Source organism: Bombina bombina, chromosome 11, assembly GCF_027579735.1.
Source record: "Bombina bombina isolate aBomBom1 chromosome 11, aBomBom1.pri, whole genome shotgun sequence".
Lineage (NCBI taxonomy): Eukaryota > Metazoa > Chordata > Amphibia > Anura > Bombinatoridae > Bombina > Bombina bombina.
In genome coordinates, this window is record NC_069509.1 from 72,896,022 (window position 1) to 72,910,866 (window position 14,845).

Below are 14,845 nucleotides of genomic sequence, written 5' to 3' on the forward strand. Positions count from 1 at the left end.
AAGAGAGGGTATGATAATATAAACAATACTTAACATCCGGTGCATAACATAAGCCAGCGCAGGAATAGATGAACAATTTATGAGCAATATTTTTGGGGGAAGATATAATAACCCATATAGATCTCGCCCAGTCTCAGCCGCTGATAGAGCGAAACTGGGGGATCAAGTGAAAGTGAAAATGCTTGCGCAGTAACTCCATACATTTTGAAATATTTACTTTGTAAGGATCTATTCCCCTACTCTCATATATGGAACAAATACGGTAAATATATTAGGCACCCGCAGATATATGACAAGATGGAAATAAGTAATGATGTAGCTTAGCATTTAGAGACAATGAAACTTAGGGTGGCACAATCTTCTCCTATTGCTAGACAGGGGTTCTTCGCTCTCACCCCTGAGACAGTAGGTCGCGGGACACAGGTCACGAGGTAAGTTTTTAATCCATGTGTGAATTTGCTAGGGCTGAACATGACCTGCTTACTGACCTCCTCTTCTACTGGTTGAGTAGCGGCTGTCGCGGCTTCGTTGTCTTCAACTGCCTCCCATATCCCAAGGTACTCACACCCGAAATTTCCAAGTTCCTGTGAAGTAGGAGCATTATACAGTGTAGGCGTGCTCAGCATCTCCTCCATCTCTTGATAGTGAAGCTTCACTAAAGGAGTTGTAATAGCTGCTGACTCCGATTCAGAGCCCATTTAAGTGCTTCCTCCATGACTGCCTTCCAAGCCGACAAGTGACTCGCTAATGTTGGCTCACATGGTGCTTGCTCTCTCCATTCAATATTGTAGATATGCGTGCTGGGCGAGTTTGCCAATAAAGATCTCTTGTCTCAGCACTTCTGTGTGGCGTCTACTCAGCCCGGGGAATCTGTAAAATACCATCCAAGGCCCCAATTACTGTAATTTTAAAAATCTGCAAAAAATGATCTGTAGTGTTTGCGAAATGTCCTCCATGGTAAGAGATATAAGAGTTATACTAATAGACCCAATTTAGTAAAAGGTGGTAGGAGGGTATATATAGAGTAGCACTAATCCTGGGGGGGGTGGGGGAGAATGTGCAGCAGCCTTAGAGGTGCAGATGAACAGAGGTCTAGCGCAGGCCATGCGGTCCTTCTCTACGTCTCTTAGCTAAAGAGCATAGGAAGCATCAACCTCACGAGATATTCTCACAAACTCTCCAGGGTCTCCCAAGAGTTTGTAGTTCAAAACTCTGTCAATGAAATCCACGTTTGGATAAAAAATACTTTGTAGAACCCAGTGAAAATCAGGAGCTCCTCTAGAGCATGACCCTTCGCAACAGCTGTAGGCTCCGCCCCCTGCGTTTGTCTATATTTTACTATATATTACTTTTCAGTGAGTTAAAATAAGTGTATTGTGAAGTCACCAAATTCATCTATAAAATATAATATAAGAAAGGGTATACAATTATAATTGTGTATGAAAAAATGACCAAGCAGAAATTCCATGGAAAAAAAACGCAATCAATTTTATTTAGCACATTTTTGAATGTACTTTGTTCTCTTGAGCAAAAAATCTGTAGAAACAGAAAGGGGGATGGAGCGCAACCAAGGGAAAAACACACTGATCTAAGTGCAGATTAAAAACACCTTTTCACTTTATTCAAACGGTAAAAACATCAAGATGTGGGGAAGATATTTGAAGGGATTATAAGGGATTATATTGATGAGCATATTTGTGTAAACAAGATTATGAGTTCTAATCAACATGGCTTTAGGAGAAATAGATCATGTCAAACTAATCTAATTAGATTCTATGAGGAAGTAAGTAAAAATATAGATAAAGGGGAATCAGTTGATGTGATATACTTAGATTTTGCAAAGGCATTTGATACAGTGCCACATAAGAGATTAATGCACAAAATTAGGGGACTGGGAATAGCTGAAAATGTTAGCTCATGGATAAATAACTGGATAAAAGATAGGGAGCAACGAGTAGTAGTAAATGGATCATACTCAGATTGGACAAAGGTAATCAGTGGCGTCCCCCAGGGATCAGTACTGGGCCCTGTTCTTTTTAATATTTTTATAAATGACTTGGAGCAAGGATTAAATAGCGACATCTCTATTTTTGCAGATGATACTAAGTTAAGTAAGGTCATTAGGTCAGAGCAGGACGAACTCTCTTTACAAAGGGATTTGCTAAAATTAGAACTATGGGCAAGTGAATGGAAAATGAGATTTAATACGGAAAAATGTAAGGTTCTACATTTTGGAAGTAAAAATAAGCAGGCTACGTATTTTTTAAATGGGACAAGACTTAGCCAAACACAGGAGGAAAGGGATTTGGGAGTAGTAATAGATTACAAGCTAAAGATGAGTGCACAATGCAGGGCAGCGGCTTCAAAGGCTAATAAGATACTAGCATGTATTAAAAGAGGCATTGATTCAAGGGAGGAAAGCATAATTCTGTCATTATATAAAGCCCTGGTAAGACCTCACCTTGAGTTTGGAGTGCAGTTCTGGGGACCGATTGCTAAAAAAGATATTGCAGAACTAGAAAAAGTTCAGAGAAGGGCCACAAAGCTAATAAGGGGATTGGAGAAATTAACCTATGAGGAGAGGCTAGCCAAACTGGGTCTGTTCTCTTTAGAAAAAAAGGCGCTTGAGAGGTGACATGATTACTTTATATAAATATATTCAAGGCCCATATACAGAGATGGCAGAAGCTCTTTTTATTCCAAGAAAATTGTTTCTGACAAGAGGTCATAATTTAAGGTTGGAGGAAAGGAGATTTAATCTCCTGCAACGGAAACGTTTTTTTCACTGTAAGAGCAATAAAATTGTGGAACTCATTACCAAAGGAGGTAGTGAATGCCAATACCATAGATTCATTTAAAAATAGTCTGGATAAATTTCTGTATATAAACAAAATTCATGGATATGATTGCTAGTATTAAATGGGTCACATTTTAATGGGGTTATTTAAGCTTAACTGGAGCTTTTTGTAAGTATTTTAGATTTGTATAGGTTGAACTCGATGGACTTCAGTCTTTTTTGAACCTTATCTACTATGTTACTATGTTACTATGTATGTTACTTACAGACTTCACCCTCAAACATATGAGGTATGTACTGGCACTCAGTATAAGTTGTCCAAAACACGGTTAAACTGGATGTTGTGTGGTCAGATTCTCACAATTTCTTCAGCTCACCAGAGTAAGTGTTCTGGGAACAGTTAGAGCTGCTGCCCACCTTTTCTAAGTACAGGTAGAAAATCCTTTATCCAAGCTGTTTGGGACCAGAAAAGGTTTGGATTTCCAAATATTTGTATCTTGGTTAGGCTTGCATCCTATCTGAATATTATAACTTTTCTGTTATTTATAATAATTACTTAAACTATGCAATATTTATAAATATTACTTGAGTTATCCAAAGCAGTAATTAATTGCATAATTTAAAATAAATGATTTCATGATCATTTGTTAAAAAAACAAACACTTAAAAAATGAAGGTTAGCTAATTCTTGCTTAAAGTGAAGGTTAAGTTTCCACGATTTGAAGGTATAAATGCATATATCACATATATAATAAGCGGATTGCTAAGTTTATTTTAAACCAATTTTACAAATTTATACTTATTTCAAACATAGTAATCTGCCTACCGTTTGAATGTAAACTCCTCCCCCACCTCTACTTACGGATTTTCTATGCTATTTTCGTATAGAGCAGTCCCACCCGCTCTATACGCATCTCCCAAGCGACAACAGTAAGTATTGCACATGCGTCAACTGGTGATTTCTAGTACTAAGTACAGTGTTGTTATTCTAATGTGTGGTAGAGTTCCGTGTTGTCCGAATTCAAGATATTACGCCAGCGCAAAACGGGAGCACGCGTAGAGTCCAAGACGGAGTATTATAGAGTAGCGCATGCGCAGTTGAAATAGGAGGCTGGTGATGTAGAACGACGGCTGCCTAACGGCCAGAATTTCAATTGGTTGTTTGAAGAACATGATCTTGAAAGTAAAAAAACAAACAAACAAAAAAAAAAGGGTTGTTTTGGATACAATGAAAATATGTATTTAATAAGATGATTTTTGGTTGAGAACCTGGGTTATGCTTGCTTATTGGTGGGTAAATGTAAGCCTCCAATAAGCAAGTGCTATCCATGGTGCTGAACCTAAAAAGGTCTGGCTACTAAGATTTACATTCCTGCTTTTAAAATAAAGATAGCAAGAGAACAAAGAAAAATTGAAAATAGGAGTAAATTACAAAGTTGCTTAAAATTGCATGCTCTATCTGAATCATGAAAGAAAAAATGTGAGTTCAGTGTCCCTTTAATACTGGCCAAAAATGTTAGCCGTGTGGTCTGCCCATTAAATAAGTCTTGGGGAGAACACTGAATTGTAGTGATTCCACTCCCCAAAGAGCAGCTGAAGTGAATTCCATGGAATGCAGATGCTTGACACTTCTAAATGCTGTATAGTGATTGGTTGATATAGGCTGGACTTTATCTGTCCTTAATTGGACACAGCTTTTTTAAGGGGTGTTCCCAGTGCCTGCAAAACAAGTCAGATTTTTTTTTAACAAAATTACAATTAAAACATTTATTTTACATTCAGATTTTTATTTTATTTTTAATATCCCTTTAACTTTATACATGCAAAAAATATATAAAAACATGGTTAATTTCTGTCTTTTCATATTTTTGAGTACATTGTCCCTGTATAGTGTTATAACCACATGATGTGTTAAAAGAAATATATAAACTAGTTTTAAATTTTTTAAGATGACCAAAAATAGAGTTATACATTTTAAACTACACAGAGTGATGTGTAATGCATTAAATAACTGTTGCATACTGGTTAGCCATGAACGTAAGTCCAAATAAGACAGTAAGGAATAACTCATATAGGCATAAATATAATTTAGATAGCTGAATTATTACAAAAAGTTGGACAGCAACACAAAAGGACAAAAAACAACAATTTTTTGAAGAAAGAAATTGAAAAAGTACAAAAATATCTATTAACCCCGGATAGAAACCCCAGAGAATATAAACTTCTGTATATAAACAATTCTCCGCAATGCATCAAATCGTTGCGGTCACAGCTTGAGAGAAATCAGATATGTACATTTGCAGTCAAAACACAAAGACTTTAAACTTTTTGAGTTTGAAAACTGCTGCAGGTAAAGATCCTCCGTGATAAAACAATATTTTGCCTAATCAATTACCTGCTGTGTTTGCTGCACAGAATATTGATTCCTCGCAAATTAACAAAACACAACTACACAAACACAGCCTGAGATGGTCAGGAGTCTAGAGACAGGATGGGGAGCGTCTGAAGCTTTGACAATTCTCTTTAGCCAGGTTTTTTATGGGGTTGATTGTTATTGGCAGGTCTTGGCAGTCAGTCGAGCCGCTGTTGTAACCAAGTTTCTTCAAGTCTTTTAACACCACATTGAATGACAAGTTCAAAAAGCCTTGTGACCTTACTCTTGTAACTGCAAAACATAAACATTCAGGGTAAATATACTCATCAAAGTAGGTAACAAGTGTATATATATATATAAACATTGTGTAGCACAATTACAAAACTAAAATTAGTTTTCCCTAGATTAATTACAGTTGAAGGACACGTCTATTAAAAGGACAGTCTACACCAGAATTTTTATTGTTTAAAAAGATAGAAAGTCCCTTTATTACCCTTTCCCGAGTTTTGCATAACTAAAACAGTTATATTAACCCCTTAACGACCAGCGCCGTACCCTCTACGACGCTGGTCGTTATGTCCTTAAAGGGACATGAAACCCAACATTTTTCAGATAGAGAATACAATTTTGAACAACTTTCCAATTTACTTCTATTATTTGATTTGCTTCCTTCTCTTATCTTTTGCTGAACGGTTGATCTAGGAAAGCTCAGGAGCAGCGAAGAACCTATCGATTGTCATTGGCTCACCAATGTGTTCAGTTAGAAACAAGTAGTGCATTGCTGCTCATTCAACAAATGATACCAAGAGAATGGAACAAATTAGATAATAGAAGTAAATGAGAAAGTTGTTTAAAATCGTATTATCTATCTGAATCATGAAATCATTTTTTTGGATTTCATGGCCCTTTAAGAACCAGTCCTTAAGCCCAATGCTGGGCTTTTCTCTGCCACGATCTCGCTCAAAATTGCAAGATTGCGCTATTTCTGCATGTCCCACGAGTGGGGCACTGCAGAAATAGATTTGCAGAGTTACTGATGCAGAGAGGGTCTGCATCGGACAGCGGTGGTGTCGATCGTTGGTGGGTGGGAGGGTAAGGAGGGAGGCTAAAATTAACCCTACAAACTACCTACTTAACCCCTTCACTGCTGGGCATAATACAAGTGTGGTGCGCAGTGGAATTTAGCGGCCTTCTAATTATCGAAAAAACATAATTTATGTAAGAACTTACCTGATAAATTCATTTCTTTCATATTAGCAAGAGTCCATGAGCTAGTGACGTATGGGATATACATTCCTACCAGGAGGGGCAAAGTTTCCCAAACCTCAAAATGCCTATAAATACACCCCTCACCACACCCACAATTCAGTTTAACGAATAGCCAAGAAGTGGGGTGATAAAAAAGTGCAAAAGCATATAAAATAAGGAATTGGAATAATTGTGCTTTATACAAAAATCATAACCACCCCAAAAAAAGGGCGGGCCTCATGGACTCTTGCTAATATGAAAGAAATGAATTTATCAGGTAAGTTCTTACATAAATTATGTTTTCTTTCATGTAATTAGCAAGAGTCCATGAGCTAGTGACGTATGGGATAATGATTACCCAAGATGTGGATCTTTCCACGCAAGAGTCACTAGAGGGGGAGGGATAAAATAAAGACAGCAAATTCCTGCTGAAAATAATCCACACCCAAAATAAAGTTTAATGAAAAACATAAGCAGAAGATTCAAACTGAAACCGCTGCCTGAAGTACTTTTCTACCAAAAACTGCTTCAGAAGAAGAAAATACATAAAAAATGGTAGAATTTAGTAAAAGTATGCAAAGAGGACCAAGTTGCTGCTTTGCAAATCTGATCAATCGAAGCTTCATTCCTAAACGCCCAGGAAGTAGAAACTGACCTAGTAGAATGAGCAGTAATCCTTTGAGGCGGAGTTTTACCCGACTCAACATAGGCAAGATGAATTAAAGATTTCAACCAAGATGCCAAAGAAATGGCAGAAGCTTTCTGGCCTTTTCTAGAACCAGAAAAGATAACAAATAAACTAGAAGTCTTTCGGAAAGACTTAGTAGCTTCAACATAATATTTCAAAGCTCTAACAACATCCAAAGAATGCAATGATTTCTCCTTAGAATTCTTAGGATTAGGACATAATGAAGGAACCACAATTTCTCTACTAATGTTGTTAGAATTCACAACTTTAGGTAAAAATTCAAAAGAAGTTCGCAACACTGCCTTATCCTGACCACCTCCATAGGAGGCAAAGTTTGTAAAACTGAATTGTGGGTGTGGTGAGGGGTGTATTTATAGGCATTTTGAGGTTTGGGAAACTTTGCCCCTTCTGGTAGGAATGTATATCCCATACGTCACTAGCTCATGGACTCTTGCTAATTACATGAAAGAAATAATGCAGAAGCCATATATGTGTGTTATTTCTGAACAAAGGGGATCCCAGAGAAGCATTTACAACCATTTGCGCCATAATTGCACAAGTTGTTTGTAAATAATTTCAGTAAGAAACCTAAATTGTAAAAAAATTTACAATTTTTATTTTATTTGATCGCATTTGGAGGTGAAATGGGGGCATCAAATATACCAAAATGGGCCTAGATCAATACTTTGGGTTGTCTACTAAAACAAATATATAGTTTTCATAACTAAATATAAAAAATGCTCTATTTCTGTTTAAATGTAGTGATGGCAAAAATGCCAGGTTTCTGCGCAAGCGTGGGAACCTGCGCCGTCCGTAATTTCACCTCGCACATCAGGGTATTACATAAACCCCACGGGCAGTTCATAAAGTGCCGTAAGTCTGATAAACTAGCGATGTCCAGAAATGAGCGTAAATAAATTTCTGGAGTCGCTAGTGACTTACGGCACTTTAGAAACTGCCGGCGCCTAAGAAAAGTAAAGAAAATAACAAATCTCCCGTAAAAGTCTAACACGCCTCCAAAAATAAGTCCGACACGTAAAACCCCTATATCCGCAATCCCCCTCTCATTACGAATATTAAATGTATTAACCCCTAGACCGACAAACCCCCACAACGCAATATGCCTATTTAAACTATTAACCCCTATATCCGCCATCAAACCCACACCGCAAGTAATAACTAAATTATTAACCCCTAAATCCGCCAACCCCAACATCGCAAACTACCTATTAAAACTATTAACCCCTAATCTGCCATTAACCCACAAAGCAATAAACCTAATCAAGTATTAACCCCTAAACTGCCATAGCCCACAACGCAATAAACCTAACCCCTAACCTAACCCCCCCCCCCCCAAAATAAACTAAAATTAGCTAATTACAAAATACTAAAGTTACCATTAAATATTAAAAAAAAATTACACTACTTCTAAAATACAAATAAACTAAGTATAAATTAAAGGGGCAGTCTAATCAAAATTCAGGAGTAGACTGTCCCTTTAAGCAAGATTTCCAGAAAATTAAAAAAAACTAAGATTGCAGAAAATAAAAAATAGAATTACAAAATTTTAAATAAATTACACCTAATCCCTATGAAAATAAAAAAGCCCCCCCCAAAATAAAAACACCCCCTAATCTAATCAACTACCAGTAGCCCTTAAAAGGACTTTTTGCAGGGCATTGCCCCAAGATAATCAGCTCTTTTGCACAAAAAAATACAAACAGCCCCCCCCCCCCTACCAATAAAACCCCCCCAAAATAAAATACTAACACTAAAAACGCTAAACTACCCATTGCCCTGAAAAGGGCATTTGTTGGGCATTGCCCTTAAAAGGGCATTCAGCTCTTTTGCTGCCCACCCTATCTAAATAAAATAAATCCCCCCCAAAACCCCTTAAAAAACCCTAAGTCTAACCCCCAAGTGGTCCTCACCTGTCCTGAAGTTCAGCGGAGAAGGTCCTGTTCCAGGCGGTGAAGTCTTCTTCCAAGCGGCGACCTCTTCTTTCTTTCAGGAACCAGCCGGCGCGGAGCGGAGGGTGGAGTTGAAGACCGACGACGCTGGAACTGAAGACCGGCGACTCTGGAACTGAAGATCGGCGACCGCGGAGCCATGGAGCGTGGAGGATCCTCTTCATACGATCTCCGCCGTACACTGAATAGGAATTCAAAGTACGCGATTAAAAATGGTGTTCCTTGAATTCCTATTGGCTGATTTGAGCCTTCAAATTCAAATCAGACAATCGGATGAGAGCTACTGAAATCATATTGGCTGTTCAAATCAGCCAATAGGATAAGAGCTACTGAAATTCTATTGGCTGAAAGCCAATAGGATTTCAGTAGCTCTCATCCAATTGGCTGATTTGAATTTGAAGGCTCAAATCAGCCAATAGGAATTCAAGGGACGCCATTGAATCGCGTACCTTGAATTCCTATTCAGTGTACGGCGGAGATCGTATGAAGAGGATCCTCCACGCTCCATGGCTCCGCGGTCGCCGGTCTTCAGTTCCAGAGTCGCCGGTCTTTAGTTGCAGCGTCGCCGGTCTTCAACTCATCCCTCCGCTCCGCGCCAGCTGGATCCCGGAAGAAAGAAGATGTCGCCGCTTGGAAGAAGACTTCTCCGCCTGGAACAGGACCTTCTCCGCTGAATTTCAGGACAGGTGAGGACCACTTGGGGGTTAGACTTAGGGTTTTTTAAGGGGTTTTGGGGGGGATTTATTTTATTTAGATAGGGTGGGCAGCAAAAGAGCTGAATGCCCTTTTAAGGGCAATGCCCAACAAATGCCCTTTTCAGGGCAATGGGTAGTTTAGCGGGGGCGTGTGTATTTTTTGTGCAAAAGAGCTGATTATCTTGGGCAATGCCCTGCAAAAAGTCCTTTTAAGGGCTACTGGTAGTTGATTAGATTAGGGGGTGTTTTTATTTTGGGGGGGCTTTTTTATTTTCATAGGGATTAGGTGTAATTTATTTAAAATTTTGTAATTTTATTTTTTATTTTCTGTAATCTTAGTTTTTTTTATTTTCTATAATTCTTGCTTAAAGGGACAGTCTACTCCTGAATTTTGATTAGACTGCCCCTTTAATTTATAATTAGTTTATTTGTATTTTAGAAGTCGTTTAAATTTTTTTATATTTAATGGTAACTTTAGTATTTTGTAAATTATCTAATTTTAGTTTATTTAGGGGGGGTTAGGTTAGGGGTTAGGTTTATTGTGTTGTGGGCTATGGCGGTTTAGGGGTTAATACTTGATTAGGTTTATTGCGTTGTGGGCTATGGCGGTTTAGGGGTTAATAGACTTTATTAGTTATTGCAGTGGGGGATTGCGGTTGACAGGTAGATAGACATTGCGCATGCGTTAGGTGTTAGTTTATTTTTGCAGGCATTTTCGGGAGTTACGGTGCTCCCATACTCAGCGCAAGGCCTGCTACGGCTGCCTTTTATGGCGAGGTAAAAATGGAGTAAGATTTCTCCATTTTCGCCATGTAAGTCCTTGTGCTGGATACTGAATACCGATTTACGACACGGTCCCATGTTAGCCTATGGGAGTAATAATTGCGAGCGACGGGTGAAATATACGCGTGTAACTTGTATGCTACACCGCATACGTAATACCAAAATCGCGTAAAATCTGGCGGCAGAGGATTTTGCGGGCGACGCTGCATATGTAATGGAGGCCATGATCTTTTGGGGAAGTTTTTGTCTGAAATGCCTGGTCCTTAAGGGGTTAATATACTTTTTTACCTCTGTGATTGCCTTGTATATGAGCTTCTGCAGACTGCCTTCTTATTTCAGTTCTTTTGACAGGCTTGTATTTTAACCAATCAGTGCTTACTCATAAATAACTTCACAGGCGTGAGCACAATGTTATCTTTATAGCACACATGAACTAATGCTGCCTAGCTGTGAAAAACTGACAAAATGCACTGAGATAAAAGGCAGCCTTCAAGGGCTGAGAAATTAGCATATGAGCCTACCTAGGTTTACCAAGAGAACAAAGCAAAATTTGCAGTAATACACAAAGGAACATTTAGTTATTTGTCTCAAGAATTAGAGGGAGAAAGGAATTTAAAATATACCACCTTTTTTACAGGAGGACTATCTATCGATCGCAAAAGAACATGCTGCACAGCTCATTAAAGGGACATAGAAATGCAAACAGAAAATGCTTGAATGTGTTATAGCATGCTATTTTTGCACTATTGCTTGTATTTACCTATGTGTTTATCAACTGCAAAAATTACCCTTTTATAAAATAAAAAATAACTGCAACAGGAAGTTGTGGGAGTGGGGTTTTAGAAAAAAACGACACTGAAAAGTGCCTTTACATTGCGGTCTATGGGAACTGTGTGTTCCCAGTAAATATACTGTATATGTATAATATTATGCTTATATACATATATATTTAAAGAAAACAGAGGGTATAGGGTTTAATAGTGTAATTAGGCATTTTGCGATGTGGATGGGTAGTGGTTTAGGGGTTATATATATATATATATATATATATATATATATATATATATATATATCAGGGTTAAAATAAAATCTTTATTAAATATTAAAAATAATTTGAAATGGGAATAATTTTAAGCATTAAGGCAATTAAAAACATATATATTTATAACTATATGTATAGATGGTTAAATATAGGTATAGATGTATACAGATATATATAGGAATATCTATAAATACATAAAATATATTCTATGCAGAATATCGGAATGTGAAATATTTACAGTAAATACAGTTAAACACACAAACACACACACACATATATATATATATATATACAGGTAGCCCTCAGTTTACGCCGGGGTTAGGTTCCAGAAGGAATGGTTGTAAATCGAAACCGTTGTAAATTGAAACCCAGTTTATAATGTAAGTCAATGGGAAGTGAGGGAGATAGGTTCCAGGCCCCTCTCAAAATTGTCATAAGTAACACCTAATACATTATTTTTAAAGCTTTGAAATGAAAACTTTAAATGCTAAACAGCATTATACACCTAATAAAATAATCACACAACACAGAATATATAATTAAACTAAGTTAAATGAACAAAAACATTTGCTAAACAGCATTATAAACCTAATAAAATAATCACACAACACAGACTTCACTTGCATTTTTCTGCAAACAGTTCTTTCCATGCATTCCAATCTGGACTGATTTATAGACAGGAAGTTCTTGTTCCTTTGAAATCTGCTCGATAGCTCATGTCTGGTTAAACTGATTAATTTCAGCTTGCTTGGCTTTGCTGAAAAACAAGCGGACAGCTCCACCTACTGACTATTTTAATAAATGCACTGCTTCTCAATGCTTTTCAATAGCAGTCACATGACTGGAAAAAAGGTTGTTATTCTGAAACGGTGTAAATTGAACCGTTGTAAAAACGAGGGCCACCTGTATATATATATATATATATATATATATATATATATATATATATATATATGCAAATACATCTTTAGCAATGTATCTTTATCTATCTCAATGTTAAAGTTCTTTGGCGGCTTTTTTCTTTCTAACATCCGACAGCTCATATCTTTGAGCCCTTATAACTTTTGTGAGCAATATTTTTTTTAGAATATTTTTTATTAGACAGTGTTAATATGAGTGTAACTGTACGTTGTAGTATATTTTTGAAGTGTTTTGTGCAACTTTTTAATTTCGCAAAACAGTTAACCACAGCTCTGAAATTGCGGTAAGGATTCTAGCATAAATTGCGATTGCACTAGTGCAATCATGACTTTGCTCAACTTGTAATACCAGCAGAATTAAAAAGGAGCGCAAACTATCGCGAAAACCCTCGCAAAATAGTTTGCTCTCCACTTGTAATCTTGCCCTAAATGTTTCTCCCGGTACTGAATGAGTATAAATATACTTCATCACACAAATAGCAATTCCCTAATGATTTTATGGTGTTTATACAAAATGCTACATCACACTGCGCTGAATCTTTGAAGATAAACGACTGATAGGCTGCTTATCAAGCTTTTGATCAAACTTAATTATACCGTAACAATTACAGAGCGTCCTCAAGGTCATTTTTCCCCGATTTCCGCTAGTTTATAGTTATTTACAGATTTATTTCTTCTGTTAGATGCTCAGTCACAACATACAGTAATTAGATTCAGAGAAAGCAGAAAGACAGGGAGGTTTGGAAATTGGAAGTGACTGTTATAAAAATCAACATTTGTCAATACGCAGATCACTTAAAAGGTCACAATAATACAAAAATGATTTGCTCTAATTCGTTAGAGCGTGTAATTTTAAGACTAGCGACCCTGCGCTACAACCGTTAAGGGGTTAAACACACAGTAGTGCAGGGTCTCTAGTATTAAAATGCTTTAATGAATTAGAGCATGTAATTTTTTTTTAATTACTATTATGACCCTTTAAGTTTGGTGAGACAAAATGTACTTGGCTCATGGTGAGGTTGGACAGATTTGTCAGTCTATTACCACGTCTGCCGATTGTGTGAACTGAAAATACATGTACCTATGTAAAAGGAGAAAGATTAAAGGGACATTCACATTAAAGACCAAATTAAACATTCATGATTTAGACAGAATTGTGTGTTTTTTCTCTCTGATAGTACAGCTTATGTGTGATTAAAAGTGCTAAGGTGGCTGCTATTTTGAGTGATTGTGACAGGCTAATGAGCAATAAGCCCTTATTCTTTATTTAAAAAACATAATGTATGTAAGAACTTACCTGATAAATTCATTTCTTTCATATTAGCAAGAGTCCATGAGCTAGTGACGTATGGGATATACATTCCTACCAGGAGGGGCAAAGTTTCTCAAACCTCAAAATGCCTATAAATACACCCCTCAGCACACCCACAAATCAGTTTAACGAATAGCCAAGAAGTGGGGTGATAAGAAAAAAGTGCGAAGCATAAATATAAGGAATTGGAATAATTGTGCTTTATACAAAAAAATCATAACCACCACAAAAAAGGGTGGGCCTCATGGACTCTTGCTAATATGAAAGAAATGAATTTATCAGGTAAGTTCTTACATAAATGATGTTTTCTTTCATGTAATTAGCAAGAGTCCATGAGCTAGTGACGTATGGGATAATGACTACCCAAGATGTGGATCTTCCACGCAAGAGTCACTAGAGAGGGAGGGATAAAATAAAAACAGCCAATTCCGCTGAAAATAATCCACACCCAAACAAAGTTTAAAACTTATAATGAAAAAAACTGAAATTATAAGCAGAAGAATCAAACTGAAACAGCCGCCTGAAGTACTTTTCTACCAAAAACTGCTTCAGAAGAAGAAAACACATCAAAATGGTAGAATTTAGTAAAAGTATGCAAAGAAGACCAAGTTGCTGCTTTGCAAATCTGAACAACCGAAGCTTCATTCCTAAACGCCCAGGAAGTAGAAACTGACCTAGTAGAATGAGCTGTAATCCTTTGAGGCGGAGTTTTACCCGACTCGACATAAGCATGATGAATTAAAGATTTCAACCAAGATGCCAAAGAAATGGCAGAAGCCTTCTGACCTTTCCTAGAACCGTAAAAGATAACAAATAGACTAGAAGTCTTTCGGAAATTCTTAGTAGCTTCAACATAATATTTCAAAGCTCTAACTACATCCAAAGAAAGCAATGATTTCTCCTTAGAATGCTTAGGATTAGGACATAATGAAGGAACCACAATTTCTCTACTAATGTTGTTAGAATTCACAACCTTAGGTAAAAATTTAAAAGAAGTTCGCAACACCGCCTTATCC

At 37.1% G+C, this 14,845-nt stretch overlaps 1 protein-coding gene across 1 annotated transcript in view; it reads right to left on the reverse strand.

Annotated features, from left to right (window-relative positions):
• Window positions 1-4,563: 4,563 nt before the first annotated feature.
• Window positions 4,564-14,845, reverse strand: part of B9D1 (B9 domain containing 1) — a 440,314-nt gene continuing 430,032 nt past the window's right edge. The window contains exon 7 of the mRNA XM_053695026.1: window positions 4,564-5,462. Within this exon, the coding sequence (XP_053551001.1) occupies window positions 5,278-5,462 (185 nt within the window). The 3' untranslated portion in view covers window positions 4,564-5,277. The remainder of the gene's footprint in view (window positions 5,463-14,845) is intronic.